Raw genomic sequence first — 18,719 nt, 5'->3', positions numbered from 1 at the left:
TCCCGGGCACTGCCAACTGGGTGTCTGAGTAGCACAGCTTGAGTGTGGCAAGTTGTGCAGTAAGTGCTGGGACCTGATGGTAGGCATGTGCCGCTCCACCTCAGCATCCATGCATCTCCCAGGGGTCTAGCGCAGTGTAACGGGGACAGACTCCCACACTCATGGTTGATACAGACAATAAGCCACCCCGACCTACCACTAGTGAATTGCCTTTAAAACAGAACATCACTGCTGTACCTTGGATTTGAGGAGTGTACACCATAGAGTATATAAAGGATAGAGACTGATCTGGCGCGAAGCTCCGCCCCCTCCGCTATTCATGTCAGTGGAAGTTGCTCAGTGGCGTTTTGAAGCACCCGGAAGGACCGTCTCAAAACGTCTACTTCCGCATTTTGCCAACCAAATTTTGGTTGGCAAATGCGGAAGTGCAACCGAGCGCTCAATGTTAAAGCCCAGCTGCACGGGGTTTCCCGGTCATGAATCCACGGGTCCGCCTGTAGTCCCTCCTCTTACCACTAGGGCCCAGTGCTTCAACGTTGGAGTGCCTCACTGGCCCCTTGGTGTACACACTACACAGTACAGTGAGTGGATACCGAACACTTGAAACGAGAAGAACACAGTAGTTGTACTACAAGCCAGAACTGCCCTCACCAAAGCCTGTACAGAAGCTCCATCGTTCTCCTCTTTATGAACATTATCTTCCTTTTCAGTGGATACTGGTAGATACATTCTTCATCTTTAAAAAAAGAAGGGAAACACAGCTTTCTTTTTCATCTACAGGCTACAGGGAAGCATGAGAAAGCCACACAGTCGCTTTGCCTACAGTACAATCTTCATGGAGAAGGATTAAGCCAAGCTTCACAAACGTAACCTATAGCAGCTGAATTCAAAGGTGACATTAGTGGGGGGGTCGCTGCAAATTAGGTTCCATAATTGGTTTGATAATGTTAGCTGTTGCGGGTTTGGCGCACATTAAGGGGAGGCATTTATCAAAGATGGAATTAAATAAAGCTAGACATGAGTGATATGCTATTTCTGCATCAATGGAGACTTTAATGTGACATCCTCAATCAATGTAATTCCTTTTGAAGACAGATCTGCACTCCATCTTTCTCCATCTTTCGCTCCTGGCTGCCTACCGGCAGATATGATAACGTGCTAATCTTGAAAGTGGTCTGAAAATTGCTGAAATATTGTCCACGATTAATGCTGCCGAATTAGTCCTCGGATCCTGGCTTGTGGATATCAAGTTTGGAGGCATCAAGAGAAGGCAATATCAAAAGAATAATCATCTTTAGTTTGTTTTCATGCTACGGATCAACGTTAAAGCCACTCAAATGGAAATGATTTGTACTTTCTGCATTGATGTTTATTTTCTAGCACACATGCAAGACTTTTTTTTACTTTGAGATGCTTTAATCCATTGAGACCTGGAACGCATCCATGTCGCGTTTAACCACATGAACCATTAACCCATTTTGGGCGGGCCGGGAACCCCTTTTGGTGTTTTAAACATTATGTTATAATTTAGCTATTGAAAAATAGCAGATCTACAAGCTCATAGCGCGCCACCGAGTGGCGCGCTATGAACTTGTAGGTCTGCTATTTTTGAAAAATCGTTAAAATGTGCCTCAAATCTTTCCGAAAATTGTCATGATTTAGAAAACTTTTTTTTTTAAATTTCGACGTCAGGCCTGAATGGGTTAAACGTTGGATCAGTGGTTCCTATGCTACTGGATCAAGGCTCACTTGAAAATATCAAATGTGTTTGATGCCAACCCATCAAGTGGTCACATGGGTGGGCCGTGTGACGTGTATTCGCTAGTCGTGCCCACGCACATTTCCGCATGTTGCCACTGCTGTCGCATCCTACTGTCTCACCTAGCCAGTGAGGAGCCCCCACCGGGAGGACGTAGAGGCTCCTTCGTCCTTCTCCTTCCGCACAACACTCCCTGCTGACAGGCTCCGCCACCCCGGTCCATAGGATTACGTGCAGCGACGATCGGGGCGCAACATTGTGACACTTTTACTTGTAGCAGAGTACTTCACCATTGAGGTATTGCTACTTTTACTTCAATAAAACGTCTGAGAGTACTAGTACTTCCTCCTGCCTGTGAAGTTCATGACTCTAAGGTTGACACAGAGCAACGATGGGGAGGTTAAGAAATGTGAGACGGCTATAAATAGCTAAGAAGAGATAAGCTGCCATGGGGAAAAACAAAAACAAAACTAATCCTCAGACTGCATCAAGAGAGGTGAGAGATGGGCTGCCTTTGATGTAAAACATGACAAGAATAATGTGAACGATTCAACATCATCGTTGCCGGCAGGCCGCAGAAAAATATTAAATTGTGACAGATTGATGGTTATCACAATGGTTCACAGTATCACAGTGGTTCTCAAACCTTCTCATTCGGGATGCACGATTAATCGGTAGCATAATCGGAATTGACCATATTGGCCATACAAATGCCATATCGGTATCGGAACGGTCTCGGTTTTCACCAGCAAAATAAATAAGAACATTTCTACATTTAATTTGTGCACTCATCTCATTCAGTTGTGAAAACAGACACATGGAAAAGAGTATATGCTATTTATTGATTGATTGAATACTTCACTATATTTATTGATATGCATTTGACCATGGACCTCCATCTGAAAAGGTTTGCACTGCAAGCCTGTACATCTGCTATTTTTGAATAGGCAACGTATGAATGGTAAAAATGATTGTGATGCTATGTTGATTACTTTTTGCTGAGGACCCCCTGGAACCACACTTTTGAGAACCACTGGTCTAAAACAGTGGTTTTCAACCAGTGGTCCGGGGACCACCAGTGGGCCTTGATGGGGGTTCAATGATGGAGAGTTGGTAACCAAATGGGCCCTTATAGATCTTTAACTCTTCAGAGCGTAAAAGGAAATCCATTTGGTTTCATTTTACACTCTCAAGAGTTAAATTATTGTTACACATCTGCATTGCTTAATTTACAGGGAGTCTACACTATTCAACGTGTGCCTGTTATCTCTCCTAAAGGTACATCTCATGGTGGTCCGTGGCTCAAATACCCAATAAATAATGGGCCTTGATATGAAAAGGGTTGAAAACCACTGGTCTAGAGAAACAACAATATTTACCATCGAATGACTTACACATCGACAAAGAGAGAGAGATCCCCCTGTCTGTCTGTCTCTTTCGGAGCCTTTCCAAATCTTATTTATTTTGACACATTCTTTTCTTCTGAAATCTTCACGAGGCATAGCGTGGGACTAGTGACATTTAGAAGGCAGACAAACGCCACTTCACCCAGTAGCTTATGAGTTACGAGTCAACGACCTTGAATAGCTCACGAGTTACGAGTCAACGACCTTGAATAGCTCTTGAGTTACGAGTCAGTGACCTTGAATAGTGGTTCTACCAGGAGAGCGACACGCAGCCCTGAATGTTTTCATCAGAGGAGAGCTGTGTGTGTGTGTGTGTGTGTGTGTGTGTGTGTGTGTGTGTGTTTGTGAGAGAGTGTGGTTGTGTGTGCGTGTGAGTTGTTTGATACTGTAGGTGTGTGCGTGCGTGCGTGCATGTGTGCTTGTGCGAATTGTTTAATGCGTGCGTGCGTGCGTGCGTGCGTGCGTGCGTGCGTGCGTGCGTGCGTGCGTGCGCCTGGAAATGTGTTTATCAATCGACTGGAATAATCTCTCCTCCTGTGAAACCTGCAGGGATTATGAACGGAGGGAAAATAAGTCTTCAAGAGAGCGTGCAGGTCTGTTATCCCCAGCAGACACGAGCTGTGAACTACCCAGCTGGATTTGCTGGAGGGGGAAATATATGCCTCTGCTTTTGATATCACCGTCATCCGTTTGATATTCATGTTCTTGCATGGGAGCGGGAGCTTGTGGGAGTGGCTAATGTTGCTCTTTGTTGTTGCACAAAAAATATATAGGGCTCGAGGTTAAATAAAATGTCATCCCCTTTTGTTCCTCGTCTCCTCTTTAAACGCATGCGTGTGTGCGTGCGTGCGTGCGTGCGTGTGTGCGTGCGTGCGTGCGACTATTACTATTACTTAGTACGTTGACAGTCAAATGTTTCGCGATTTTCTCCAGTGAACGTCAGCATTCAATGACATTCACGACACAAAACTCAACATTCCATATGAATACTACTGCTGCTATATTAATTCATTTTAACACACTGTAGTCCACAGACAATGGTGCCATGACATGTTATATAACTACAAGTACATGGATGGAAACACAATTTCGCCCTAGCAACAAGAAAGACGCTCTGGCATGTGATGTATACAGAAATGTGTTGATATTAACAAAAAGTAAATAAAAATGCACTCTGTAATTTGAAGGCCTACTCTTTGAATACCCGAGAATTGTACTTGAGCATATACTTTTGTCACACCACCGGAGAGGACACACACACACACACACACACACACACACACACACACACACACACACACACACACACACACACACACACACACACACACACACACACACACACACACACACACACACACACACACACACACACACACACACACACACACACACACACACACACACACACACACACAGGGTCCATCTCAAATAGCAGCAGTCACCTCACGTCTGCCCATAATAGGCAGCGAGGAGAGAAAACGGGAGAGATTGCGCGTGTGTGAGTGTGTGAGAGAGAGAGAGAGAGAGAGACAGAGAGCCATGTGGCTGTGACACATCTCTGATCCCACACGGCGGTAATGAAGCTGGGCTGACACTCGGGAGCGTCATGTGACCCCCCCCCACACCACCCCCCCAGGACGCAGATGGCCCGCCGCGGTTCGGCGTTAAGGGCGAGCAATTCCACCGATGGCCTGGGGTGAGAGCTCTGGACACTCCCCTCCCCCCTTCGGCTGTCAATCCCCAGTTCGCTGTGATGGAACGTGGAGAGTGGACCCCCTAACCCCCCCCCCTGGCTCTCACAGCAGATAACAACCCCCACACACCACACCCACAACCCACTCCCACCAGCTTGTTATACGACTGACCATGAGGAGTGCGTTCATTATCTCCTAGGATGACTCACAGCTTGTATGCCACTGTCGGGCAGAAACCTCTCATCTCCATATTTGTAACTGTTTTTTCATACTTCTACTTGATCATACTCAGTGTCAAGCTCGAAATAAAGCACGAGGTGACGCATTTTCAGCTTGTAGATCTGCCATTTTTGATGGTTTTGAAATTTGAATTGTGAAAAGTAACAGTTATGGACATATGATGTTTCCACCTGACAGAGACTATAACCCTGTTGCTCACCCCATAAATTACTTATTTTCTATCAGTTACACATCCCATGAAGCCTTGCAATCATGGAGATTTCATCTTTTCGTTTTTAGCGCATTCCTAACTAGCCAATACTGTAATTTGATGACCGGCCAGGTCTCAGGTAAAGGACTCCGTCTCCTACTGAGTTCCTATTGATCAATGACATGCAGGAGCGCTATTGCAGATCGCTACAGTGCACTGAAAGAATAAGATTGCAGATATAAGCGGCCAAAATGAGATTTCCCCGACGGGTGGCCGGCCTCTCCCCTAGAGATAGGGTGAGACGTTCAGTCATCCGTGAGAGACTTGGAGTAGAACCACTGCTCCTTGACTTGGAGCCAGCTTACTGTAGGTGGTTCGGGCATCTAGTACGGATGCCCGTAGTATGTCTAAACTAAAGCCTGTACCCCAGGATGTTACATATTCCAATGCGGGTTCACACTTGCTTTCTTGCATAACCCTCTAAAGTCCTATAGATAAACTGGTGCGACAAACGTCCCACTTACAAAAGGTATCATGTAACCTTCCTTCTTGTAACCATGAAACCATCTATTTAAAAAATATATATATATATTTTATCCCACAATTTTGTAACCCATTTTTTCACCCAGTATCAATTATCAAATGTAATCCTGGGTGCTACACTTCCTCTGCCAACCTGGGGGGGCAGCGGACTGACCTCATGCTTCCTTCTATGCATGAGGAGTCCAAGCTGCTTCTTTTCACCTGACAGGGGAGAGTTTCCCCGGCCGGACGTAGCGCGTGGAAGGAACACGTTATTCCGACCAGTTCCTTTCCCCTCCATCAGGCGCCCCGGCTAGCCAGGGGGAGGTAGTTTAGAGACCAGGATTACGGCATGTTTTTGTGAGGGTACCTACCCTAGGGGACACGGGGAGAACATGCAAACTCCACACAGAAAGGCCGTAACCATCTATTCTACACGGTGAATGTTTTGAAGTCTATCCCTTCAGTTTCCAGCAGGACGTTCGAGTTATCTCCGTTATTGACATGAATGACTGAAGCGCGTTGAAGGGAGACGCTTCACGGCCGCATGAGGCCTAGAGACACGTTACGCAAGATGTCTGCTTTGACGCACACGGCTGACTGCTGAACACCACAACGAGATCTCTGTTCTCCCTCTCTCGACGGCCCTTATCTGTTCACTGCTTCCTGCCTGCCTGCCTTGTCTGCCTGTCTGCCTTGTCTGCCTGTCTGCCCGTCTGTCTGTCTGCCGGTCTGCCTGTCTCTCCCCTGTTATGCTGCATTATCCCTTTTTGTCACTGCGTGCTCACCTACCTCTCTCTCCTCTCTCCTCTCTCCTCTCTCCCTCTCTCTCTCTCTCTCTCTCTGCAGTGCTGTATCCAGAACACCTTTCCCCTCCTGGCTCGGCTGCTAAACTAAATATAGTGGATGGTGGTGCAGACAGCTGGGCCTCATAACCGACTCTAAGCTCCACGCCGGGTGTGAACATCAATGCATCGTCAATGTTTTATACATACATTTATGCTCCGCCAAGCAGCAGCGTTGCACACCAACAAAACTAGCTGATCTGCAAGCTCACATCGTGGCACGGACGCGACGTGCTGTGAGCTTGTAGATCGACTATTCTTCAAGCCATGGGACACAGGACACGCGTCGCACATTGTAGCATAAGCAGGGCTTTACCGTGACAAAACATTTTGGCAGTGATTACTGTGTGACATGTGAGCATCATTGTGCAGAAACGCAGGTCTTTACAAGGCTACAGTTAGACGGGTACTATTTTTACAGTGTCGTTTGACCTAACCGCTAAAAAGGGGAAACGTTGACATTGACGAGAATGATGATATAATGACAGTGAATTTGACCTCTCTCTCTATTCAAGATCTATTCAATTACACAACAAAGATTTGTGGATTCTTCGGTCGGATATGGTTATAAATCCACATAGGAAAGGTTATCTTGGGATAAACGTTGGGAAGAAAATGACAGCAGTATTTCAATGTTCTGCATTTGCTTGGTATAAAACCTTAGGGACAATCTGTCTCTCTCTCTCTCTCCCTCTCTCTCTCTCTCTCTCTCTCTCTCCCTCTCTCTCTCTCTCTCTCTCTCCCTCTCTCTCTCTCTCCCTCTCCCTCTCTCTCTCTCTCTCTCTCTCCCTCTCTCTCTCTCTCTCCAGACCCATTTCACACTCACAGCTGTGGCACGTGGGTTTGAATGTTTTAAAGAAAACAGAGAGGAAAAATATATATATAAAACTTGCCTTTAACTTGCCAGTTAAAGGCCCCCGGAATTGGTCTACATTCAGCATAGCCGGATGCCGGGACGTTTCCCCCCAGTGAAATGGCAATCAGCCAAATGGATTTGGAGTAGCACTGTGAGCTGTCATTTTCCTATCGGGCGGTTGATGGCTAGTTCTGCCATTTACAGAGAGAGAGAGAGAGAGAGAGAGAGGCTGTTCCATTACCCTGGGAATGAAAGACTATGGCCCCGTGCACCTCCAGTGGTGGTAAAAGTACTCACATGTTTTACTTAAGTAAAAGTATCAATACTGCAATATAGAAATACTATGTTACAAGTAAGAATCCTGTGTACAAAATGTACAGTACTTGAGTAAAAGTACAAAATACAGGCATCAAAATCTACTTAAAGTACCAAAAGTACTCATTATGCAGAATGTCGCATTTCAAGATTTCAAATGTATAAAAATAATTTGAAAGTGGCAGATCTACAAGCTCACAATGCGTCTATTGTCAAATGGCTAAAGTGGTTAATGTATGTTTTGTAATCATAATAAAAATCTACAAAGTAACTAAAGTTTTAACATTAATGTAGTGGAGTAAAAGTAGGCTAGAGTAGAAGTAATAGAATTGGATATTGGAAATATTCCAGTAAAGTAAGCCTACTGTACAAATACCTCAAAATTGTACTTAAGTACAGTATCTAAGTAAATGTACTTAACACCCCTGTGTACCTCGGACATGATCTGTAGGAAGCATAATATACCATTGCTATTTGATTTCACGCAAGTGTGACAAGCGGATACACTCCATAAGCATGTGCCGCAAGGGAGAGAGACAGAGACAGAGAGAGGGAGAGAGAGAGAGAGAGATGGTCACATTCACTGCCATTCAACGTCAGCCATTCCGCACGAACGCACGCACGCACGCACGCACGCACGCACGCACGCACGCACGCACGCACGCACGCACGCACGCACGCACGCACGCACGCACGCACGCCCTCACTATTGAGCGAGAGAACTCCAAAAGCGCAACATCTCCTCAGGCAAAGCCGTTTTGTTCGTCAGAGGCACGCTGGTAGGACATGACAACGGATGACGGAGGGAATGAATGCATGCGTTGATGGAAGCTATAGTATCTCGCTGACAGAGATCTGACAGCTAGCCCTCATCCTAGCCCCTGTCTCACATCAATCCATCAGTGGTGGTAGAATAAAGTACACAGTAAAACTGTTAATAATGCAATATAGAAATACTCATTCAACATTTACTTGAGTAAAAGTACAAAAGTATTGGTATCAAAATGTATACAAGTACCAAAAGAAGAAAGTAGTGACTCATTATGCAGAATGTCCCATTTCGAATTTTCCAAATGTATACAAATCTTTTGAAAATATCAGATCTACAAGATCACAATGTGTCAAGATGCGATGCATTGTGAGCTTGTACGTGAATGTTTATAGGGCCAAAGTGGTTAATGTGTGTTTTGAGAATACAAATACAAAGCAACTAAAGTTTTCATATAATTGTAGTGGAGTACAAAGTACACTATTTGCCTCTGAGATGTAGTGGAGTAGAAGTAAAACTACTGAAAATTGGAATTACTCCAGTAAAGTATAAATCTCACCCGTGTGAAGTGAGGGGCGCTCTTATCATCATACATCATCTTATTCTGGCCAATCACAATTTGCGTCCTCACTTCTGTCTTCAATGTTTGTGTTTACTCACTTTTGCCTTCAATGTTTGTGTTTACACAAACACTCAAAGCTGGACATTGGAGTGGCTAGCGCCCCACAAAGAATACCTCACAATTGCACTTAAGTACAGTACTACAGTACTTGGTTACTTTACACCACTGCCATCCATCCATCCATCCATCCATCCATCCATCCATCCAAGCAGACAGGCCTCTCAGGCTCTCACTCAAGACGACTCGATGCTGTCAACCTCCTCTCGAGAAGATGCCCCTCTAAGTGTTCTGTCTAATAGCAGCCAACACCCCGGCCATGTTACAGTAAGCGCTTGTCAAAGGGAGAGACACTTTCCAGCTATCTGTTTGTGCTCTGTGTACTATACCGGGGGCCACAGACAAACAATCCACTGAGTTGTGTTTTTATCCTTTCTTTTCTTTTGTGCGGGCCATTAAATATTAAGGCAGGGTAAAGCCTGAAGCCAGACTCCAAGCCGAGACAAACGTATATATTTTTTTGGAACACGTACAGTTCTTATGAGCCACGATGCTATTCTTCTGCCTACACATACCGTCATGTCCTAGTATGAGCCAATAGGGGAAGGGGATCAACGTCACGTGATTCTTTGTTGGATCCCGCAAAATCTCTGTTGTGTCTCTCAAAGAATATGATTATTGCAATCACCTGCACTATAATACTTCACCAATCACCATATGTTGCGTTATGAAAAAAGAAAGAAATACAAATTAAAAGAAAATAATAACGTAACCATTTTTGCCATTCCAGTGGTAAGCTGTGTTGTTTTCACATCATGAACGAATGGCGGATTCGGTCACGCCCCAAAATATACCCATGTGTGTGTCTGGAAGAATTCCAGCACTGTAAACAGAAAGCTGGGTCTAACGTTCAAAACTCAGCCCAGAGCCGCAGCATGAAACAGTTTAGTGCTCAGATGAATGTGTTCGTTTTGGCGAGACTGAAAAGGTGTTGATTTCTTTTGCCGCTTGCTGCAGGCATTACGGTCTACATCAGTGGCATACAGCTAGACATCCTGCTCCCCTTGACACCGCCGCGCTCCCAGTTCACCTAATCATATTACATAAAAAGGAAACGCATATAATTCAGGGGTTCACTTTTGTATGACCGAGTACAAGTGCTTTCTTTTCTGAGTGCAAACATTTTCCATAATATTGCTTTGTTTTGCCCTTTCAAGTAGCAGAAACAACATTATTGCTGTCGGTCAGAAACCTCTTACCTTCCTATTTATTCGTAAATGAACACCCTACTTCAGGGGTTCTCAACCTGGGGGTCGCGACGCCCCAGGGGGGTCCTGAAATTATTTGGGCCGGTCCCCGAATAATAATAATATTTTTTTTTGCCCTACAGCATCACATACAAGCATCAAGAGTAGCAGATCCACAAGCTCGAAATGCAGCACTAAGCGATGCATTTTGACCTTATATGGATCTGCTACTCTTGATATTTTGTTTTATTTGAATCCTGACATATGAGGTTTCCACCCGACAGAGACGATATCCTAAAATTCTACTATTCAATAATGACTTATGCGGCGCCTAACAGTTGTTTAACAACCAACTGCCAATTAACAATGAACTCTACAGGATGCAGCATAAACTGGTGGAATTGGAAGTGATGACACAAAGAAATGAGCAATGACACAACTGAGGATGATAAACGAGTACTCTCTCTCTTGGCTGAAATTGGGAACCCACCTGAACATGTATTTTCTGTTTGTTTTAAGAGTTGGGGAGACAGCTGGGAGACGCCGGCCTGTTACTGAGTAACTGAACAAACAGCTTACAGCAACCTTACTACTATCAGAATATAAGGGCTTTAACTTTGTCCACAGAATAACAACAACACTGTACCCTATCTTCACCCGTCTCCAAAACCACCAATCATGTTGGACACAGAGTAGTGGATGAAGGCTCACATCCATCTGCCAGTAGAGCCACACAGATGCCAAGTATCTACTTCAGCCTGGTATCTCTGGCGTGCTCCAGGGCCTATGTCTAGGCCTGGGCCAAATGGCTTGCATGCCAGTTGCATGCCAACATGATACTGTACAAATGTTTGTTTTGGTCGCTTTTTTATGTCCCTGGCTGTTTTTGTGCCCCCTGGCCTGCACCACAATCTACACTGTAAAAAAAATCCCCAAATCATATCGCTTCACAGCACTATTTTGCTCTATCCTTAACCACATTTAGTATTCTTTACCCCATGAATTATGCATTGTGTTGGATCCCGCAGAATTTTGGATGATCCAGAGAGTATCCACAGACCCACAACAAGCACCCCGCGATGAAAACAACAATAGCTAGTTTTACAAAATATTGTGGGACACTGTTGTATATATGACAATGTAGGACTTGCATGCTTAATCAGACTAATCCATAATGAATATATATATTTTTCTAATATGTTGGGTGTTAATTTGCTCATATGTGACCACACGCGATATAGAGCCTGCCATCGCGGGGGTGGCAATTGTTGAGGACAGCTGAAAGACTATTTTCTTTGTCCTTTTTTATTTTTCTGTCTAAAATAATCTGAAGCTATATTATTATTCATGTCATGTTAGAGCAGGTCTGTAATAAATGTCAGAGCTGATATCGACATATAAATATGAAATAAATGCTTAAACATGTCACTATGTCTAATGTTATAACCATTGGGTTAACCAATGCTAACTAGACATACGGCTTCCCTGCTATAGTATGCAAATTCCGCTAAAATCCGCCTTTTTGTACACAATCGTTTTGGAAGATAATACTAGTCTTTTACTAACTGGCTAACAGAAATAGCACAGAAATAAGTATTAACAACGATATTTTGTAAAAAGTGTGTTTATTTTGGTCCGCCTAAAGCTAATTCATGCTAATGTTCCAGCTGGGGGCACTGTTGACCACAACAATGGAAAATGCGGAAATGGCTTCCTATTTCCAATAGCAGAAGAAGAAGACTCGAATGAATGTATTGTAAACATTGTAACATTATGTCACCATAACGTGGTTATTATTAGTTGCTTTGGAATGTACCTGCCATGAAAATTAAGGTCATAATAACGCAGATCGCATCGATATGTAATATAGCGCGATAATGTACTTGTTTTAGCTTACAGGATTGATATCAATATATTAGCTAAATGTAGCTAACGGCTATCATTGTGGGGTTGCCAGTTTCTGCGAGAGAAATAAGCAACCCGGTATATGAAAACAAGCCCAAAATAAGCGAAAATAGCGGATCTACATGCATACAAACAACACAAATCTTGTGTCTGGCATAAATTATTTTCAGATGGGGGTCTGCAGACAAATAATAATAATAACAGGCTAATGAAACAGAGGAATTAAGAGAAGAGCCAAGAGGGCACAATTTGTGCTGGGAGGGTTTGAGAGCAAACTGTCCTGTTGTCTGTTGGTTACTGTTTTTTTATTTTTTTTATTTATTGCATTCATATAGCTCTTTTATTTGTACTCATCTGGAACATTTACATAGGCCTAATTTATCTGCCACTGTTATTTTCCCTTTTTCATACTACAAAAGGCCAAATAAATACAGTAGCCTATTTTAAAAAGGAGAGATAACAGGCAAACGATCAAGATAACAACATTCTCTAATTGTGTAGACTTATTGTAAATTAAGTAATGCAGATGTTTAACAATTATGTATATCTTGAGAGTGTAAAATGAAACAAAATGGACCTTTTTAAGGTTTCTTTTTACACTTGATAGTTAAAGATCTAATAAGGGTCCACTTGGTTACCAACTCTCCATAATCAACTACACTTTAAAAACAAGCCCAAATAATCAACTACACTTTATTTTTGTCAAATACATTTTTATTAACAGGTTATAAATTATTATAAAATTGGTACAGTAGGCCTATGCATTATTTTTCTTTAGAAACAAGGCCAACTAATTATAATAAGCAGACATGGCAACACTGCTGGTTGACTAATGGAGAAATGAAGGGAAAACAGCGCCCCCTAAAGTCACAGATCACTGAACTAAAGCTTAGAAGTCCATTTTCTCTGCTTGGTCTTTTTTCCACTACTCCTGCAAGACATTTTTCTATAAGCCATATCTCCAAACCTGGTGGGTCAAACTGAACAACCAATATGTCAATTTGAAGCTATGATTCCCTGCTTTCACATGACATGAAAAAACGGAAATTCAAAAAAATCCAATGGCAGCCCCTCGGTCAAATCTGGTCACATATAGGCCTATATAGTAAATAAAACAAAATAAAATCTCAATAATTCCATTCATTTAAAAATAATCAATAGAATAATCACTAAGAAAGAAATGAACAGCCAGAGCCTGAAGCCCTGTGGTAGTCTTGACTTTCCTTTCGCGTCTGAGAGCCACCGTTTCAAAGATCTAAACACCAGTTGGACCAAAGTGAAGTGGGATATCACGATCGCAACACACTCCACGGGGTCACACAAACCTCTGTGCATACGGTACACCAAGGGCCGTCATTTGGGGCATCAGAGGATGGCATTTGCCACGACCCTATAGTGTTATTTTAGGCACACTGTCCCCGAATAGTTTTTTACTGATTAATCAGATTCCATCGCAATCGATATCCGTCGTCCATCTACATCTAGACCATCTACAATTAGAATGCATTATTAACCACGTGGCATCGCAGTTTTGGGAATACCATTTTAGGCGAACACATTCAAACATGTTCTCTTTTCGCCCCCCCAAACAAATAGCGAAAATAGTTGATCTACAAGCTCTCAACGCGTCACTCGGCGATGCGTTGAGAGCTTGTAGATCAACTATTTTCGCTATTTTAGAAACAGGGCTTCCTGTAAGTGGTAACCTATTTGTTTTTGCCATCCTCCATTTCTTTCTGAAATGACGTCATGTGCGGTCGGTACACATCCCCTGCATGTGAATACATTAACCTTTGAGATTTCCTGTTGCAGCCGCTGCGCCGCTCGGGCGGTTAGGTAACGGTTACATTAGATAAACATGGTCACCCAGTCAAGTCGGCCTGAATTAACCGGAGGGGAGCCATCCGTCAACGACACTACAGGGCCCTGTGCGTCATGTTGTTTTGTTCCTGCTCGCTGACACAGAAATACAAGAAGCAATCAAAAAGAGCTTAAGAAGATTTTCACTGTCTGTCTGCCTGCTGATGGCCTCGTATACCTGTGTGTGTGTGTGTGTGTGTGCGCGTGTGTGTGTGTGTGTGTGCCCGTGCATCCGTGCATGCATGCCTTCAGTGACATCATGTCTAGTAACCCGTGTGAAAACTCAGCTTGTGCTCAATATACTGTCTATTGATCGATTGACCGACAGACCAATTAACCAATCAACAAACTCGTTAGTCTGTATCAACCCATCAACCAACCAATCAATGAGCCTAATCGATCGACCAACTGACCGACCGCCCAAAGAACCAACACACCTGCTAGTCCATCAACCAACCAAACAACCAATTGATCGCTCGATTAATCCAGTGGATTTCAACCCTTTTCATATCAAGGTCCATTATTTATTCTGCATTTGAGCCACGGACCACTATGTGATGAGATCTAGCCTCTCAGACCCAAAACTAAAGAATATTTTGTTATGGTTGGATAAGAATCAGATTTTGTCCACAATTCCATGCTGTTTTGATGTGGTACCATATAGGGGAGACAACAGGCAAACGTTGATCAAAATAGCAATTCTTCTACATTCTCAAATTGTGTATACTTCTTGTAAATTAAATAATGCAGATGTTTAACAATAATTGGTTACCAACTCATCATTATTTAGCTGGGGACCACTTAAAAACCCTCAAGGACCAGGACCACTGGTGGTCCCCGCACTGGTTGAGAACCACTGGATTAATCTATCGATTGACCGACCAACTTCATTGATCGACCGATTAAACTAACAGATCAACCATCCATTTAGATAACATTCAGTCAGTCAGCCAGCCAGCCAGCCAATCATTCCATGTACAAAGTTAAATCTCCTTCCATGAGGACACTCACCCAGAACCCCCAGCCTGTAGTTGATGGTGATGACGATGACGTTTCCGTAGCTCGCCAGGATGCTGCCGTCAATCATGTTCCCTGTCCCCTCCATGTAGGAGCCCCCGTGTATGTACACCATGACCGGCTTCAGACCGTTCTCATCATGTATGTCTGTAGAAACACACAACACATGTTATAAGTATGACCGGCTTCAGACCGTTCTCATCATGTATGTCTGTAGAAACACACAACACATGTTATAATTATGACCGGCTTCAGACCGTTCTCATCATGTATGTCTGTAGAAACACACAACACATGTTATAATTATGACAGGCTTCAGACCGTTCTCGTCATGTATGTCTGTAGAAACACACAACACATGTTATAAGTATGACCGGCTTCAGACCGTTCTCATCATGTATGTCTGTAGAAACACACAACACATGTTATAATTATGACAGGCTTCAGACCGTTCTCATCATGTATGTCTGTAGAAACACACAACACATGTTATAATTATGACCGGCTTAAGTTCAGACCACTCTCGTCATGTATGTCTGTAGAAACGCACAACCCATGTTATAATTATGACAGGCTTCAGACCACTCTCGTGACTCATGTATGTCTGTAGAAACGCACAACACATGTTATAATTATGACAGGCTTCAGACCGCTCTCGTCATGTATGTCTGCAGAAACACACAATGCAACAAGTTATTATGACAGGCTTCAGCCCACTCTCGTCATGTATGTCTGTGAAACATTCAACACAACATATGTTGTTACAGCATCACAGGCTTCGGTTCATTCTCCTCACGGTCACAACTGAAGTCCTCCATATTTCGTACAGTACGTAATTATGTGTTTCCATTACAACGGATTGAAAATAACTTTATACTTGACAACATGTCGCATGTTGTGAGCTTGTATATCTGCTGTTTCGGCGAAGAGATTTGGCGTAGATCGTGATATTGATAATTCCAAATATTATCAAACTACTCTGCGGCAACCCTGGACTAGGGTAAATGGTACCCACTTTGCGAAACACCGCTGTAAAGACGTGGGTGCAATTATATTTTATTTTGTGCAAGTTCCAGTGTAGTTTTCAGGACAAAAAGAAAAGGGCAAAGAGAGGGAGAGAAGAATAACACATGAAAGAAACAGGTCAAAAGAAAAATCGAACATTATTCACATTGATTTTATACACAACAAAAACAGTCCATCAAAGTAAAAGTGTTAGTCTACTCGTTTTAAAATTCATATTTTCATGTCAAGGACACCCAAACAAATATGTATTCCGCCACGGACCCCAACATGATTTATTTTTCTCATCAGAGACCTTGCGAGATTTGTTCAGCTCATATACGATTGCAAGCTTGTAGAACAGCTATTTTCAAAATTGCCCAAGTAGTATATCCTCCTCTTGATGTGTTTGACGGGATGTGGAGTGGGGGGACATGTTAGTGTATGTGGAAAAACTGTGATATTATCCAATAAATAATGTCTGGAAAAAAAGAAACCTTTATTTTTTGCATGGCAGTGGTGTTGGTTGTTTCCCATTTACAGTGGTAATAATTTGTTTATGTTGTGAATTCCCACTGTGTTTCACTGCATAATATGCTTGTTTGCTAACCTCTCTCAAGCAATCATAGCAGGCTAGCACCTGTGGTAATCAGTATCAGCTGTTGGCCAAACAGAAAAGTGCAGACTAAAATGCAATCAATGAATATTTACAATCATAAAAGGATACTTACACTTGAAAGCACACTGATATAGTTCAAATCCCTTTATTTTGTACAACATCACAGCCTACTAGAAGTTGCCACTTCAGCACATGTAGCAACATACCGTACCTAAATGTCCACAAATATCCGCTTATTAGTGATTTCAAATGTCTTTTTCTATATATCAGTCATTGAAGAAACCAATAGGCTGGTCTGTATTTTTATTAGCACAACTTAGCTCAATGTTGTGAAATCTATAAAAAAAAATTGCAGCCAATCATCAATGTGGATGGGGATACAAACACTTCCTTGTTCTTTACATGGGTGTATTCTTTTTTTTGTTTTTTTTATTTTTTACAAATGACCACTAAATGGTGACAAAGTGCCCCTTATGCTTGCCTTGGTATGTGCTAAATCTACATCAACCGGCATTAATGCCTGTTACTGGCACCTCAGCTGCATTAACTGGTTTGAGGCCAATTTGCAACAAGCGTCCAAAAAAGGGGTTCAAGTGATTAAACAGATGTAATGCTATATTAACCGGTTTAGCTGTGGGCCGCCTGGAACCCCACCACCACGGACCCCTGGGGGTCCCCGGACCCCTCACTGAGAGCCACCGCTGCAGCCAACGAAACGGCATGCTCATGCTGTCTCAGGAACAATACCTGAGGACCCGTTCGAAAACGAGTTGCTGCAACTCAAAAGGCTTATCCTCTAGTGAAATTCCAAAATATAATAAATACAATTATTATGAGGTGGAAAAAGCTCTATATTATCATAATAAAAATGTCCTCTTGTAGAATATGCTAGCAGCCATTCTCCACACCCGTCTTCAGTGTCTTATGAGCAGTACGACAACATCATAATTACTGTAGAAAACAAGCTCTTGGAAATAAACATCAAACAGCAGACACTGTAAGGAAAGTCCATGACAGCTCAGAGCGAAGACGCGGACGCGGTTATTATTTTTTCAGTAATGGATATACAGCAATCTCTGATGTCTCATGGCACACTATTCAAAGCCCGGAATGTTGAAACGGAATACTTATTTTGTTTTGTTCATCATCTTATGATATTAGTGATTAGTTAAATCCAAGTAGCCACTAGCACAAAGGAAAACAACCCAAAAAACAACACTTGCCTTGACTTGTAATGCAATAATTTAAATTAACACGGAGCCCGGCTATGTGCTGCTGATGTATATGGAAACCATAATTCACATTAATATAGTCTGTTTTAGCTAAAGTGTAAACCCGGATCTTTGTCTCCCCTGAGAGAGAGACATGTTAGGATCAGCTGCTGATAGCAGGCCAGAACACCTATTGTGCCTCCTAGCTCTGTCCTTCCTGGTGACCAACACCTTATTTAGGCATGTTTGACCACTTTAGACTTCAGGGGGGTGGGGTAACCTGAGACCACCTTTGCATCTGTTGTTGTGTCTGTATAAAGACTCTAGTGAAATGTCTATATGTGTTAGTCAGTGGCTCACACGCCGTGAGGCGGGTGGCCTAGGCCCATGCAGGAGAGATGATCTGTACTTTGTGTCTGAAAATAAATGGAACTCCGGAAGAACTTTCATCTGCTTGCCTGTGCTTCTTCATCCATCTATCTGTCTGCAGAACTTCTCCGTATTTTTGCCTGAGTGTTTTTTAGTCTAAGTCTTTACGTCTGTTTATGGGCTATAGAGAGAGAAAAAGCAGTCTCCTTTGTAGTAGATATACTTCACTGCTTTCAATGGCCTGTATCTCCAAATCGACGCAATGAATGAC

The 18,719-nt window shown here is 42.9% G+C and overlaps 1 protein-coding gene across 1 annotated transcript in view; it reads right to left on the bottom strand.

Annotated features, from left to right (window-relative positions):
- The window catches only part of nlgn4xa (neuroligin 4 X-linked a), a 144,932-nt gene that overhangs the window by 73,819 nt on the left and 52,394 nt on the right, over positions 1–18,719 (bottom strand). Inside the window, exon 2 of the mRNA XM_079495515.1 lies at positions 15,242–15,394. Within this exon, the coding sequence (XP_079351641.1) occupies positions 15,242–15,394 (153 nt within the window). The remainder of the gene's footprint in view (positions 1–15,241; positions 15,395–18,719) is intronic.

The sequence above is a fragment of the Electrona antarctica genome (genome assembly GCF_951216825.1).
Source record: "Electrona antarctica genome assembly, chromosome: 24".
Taxonomy (NCBI): domain Eukaryota; kingdom Metazoa; phylum Chordata; class Actinopteri; order Myctophiformes; family Myctophidae; genus Electrona; species Electrona antarctica.
This window is presented reverse-complemented; position numbering and strand designations above follow the sequence as displayed.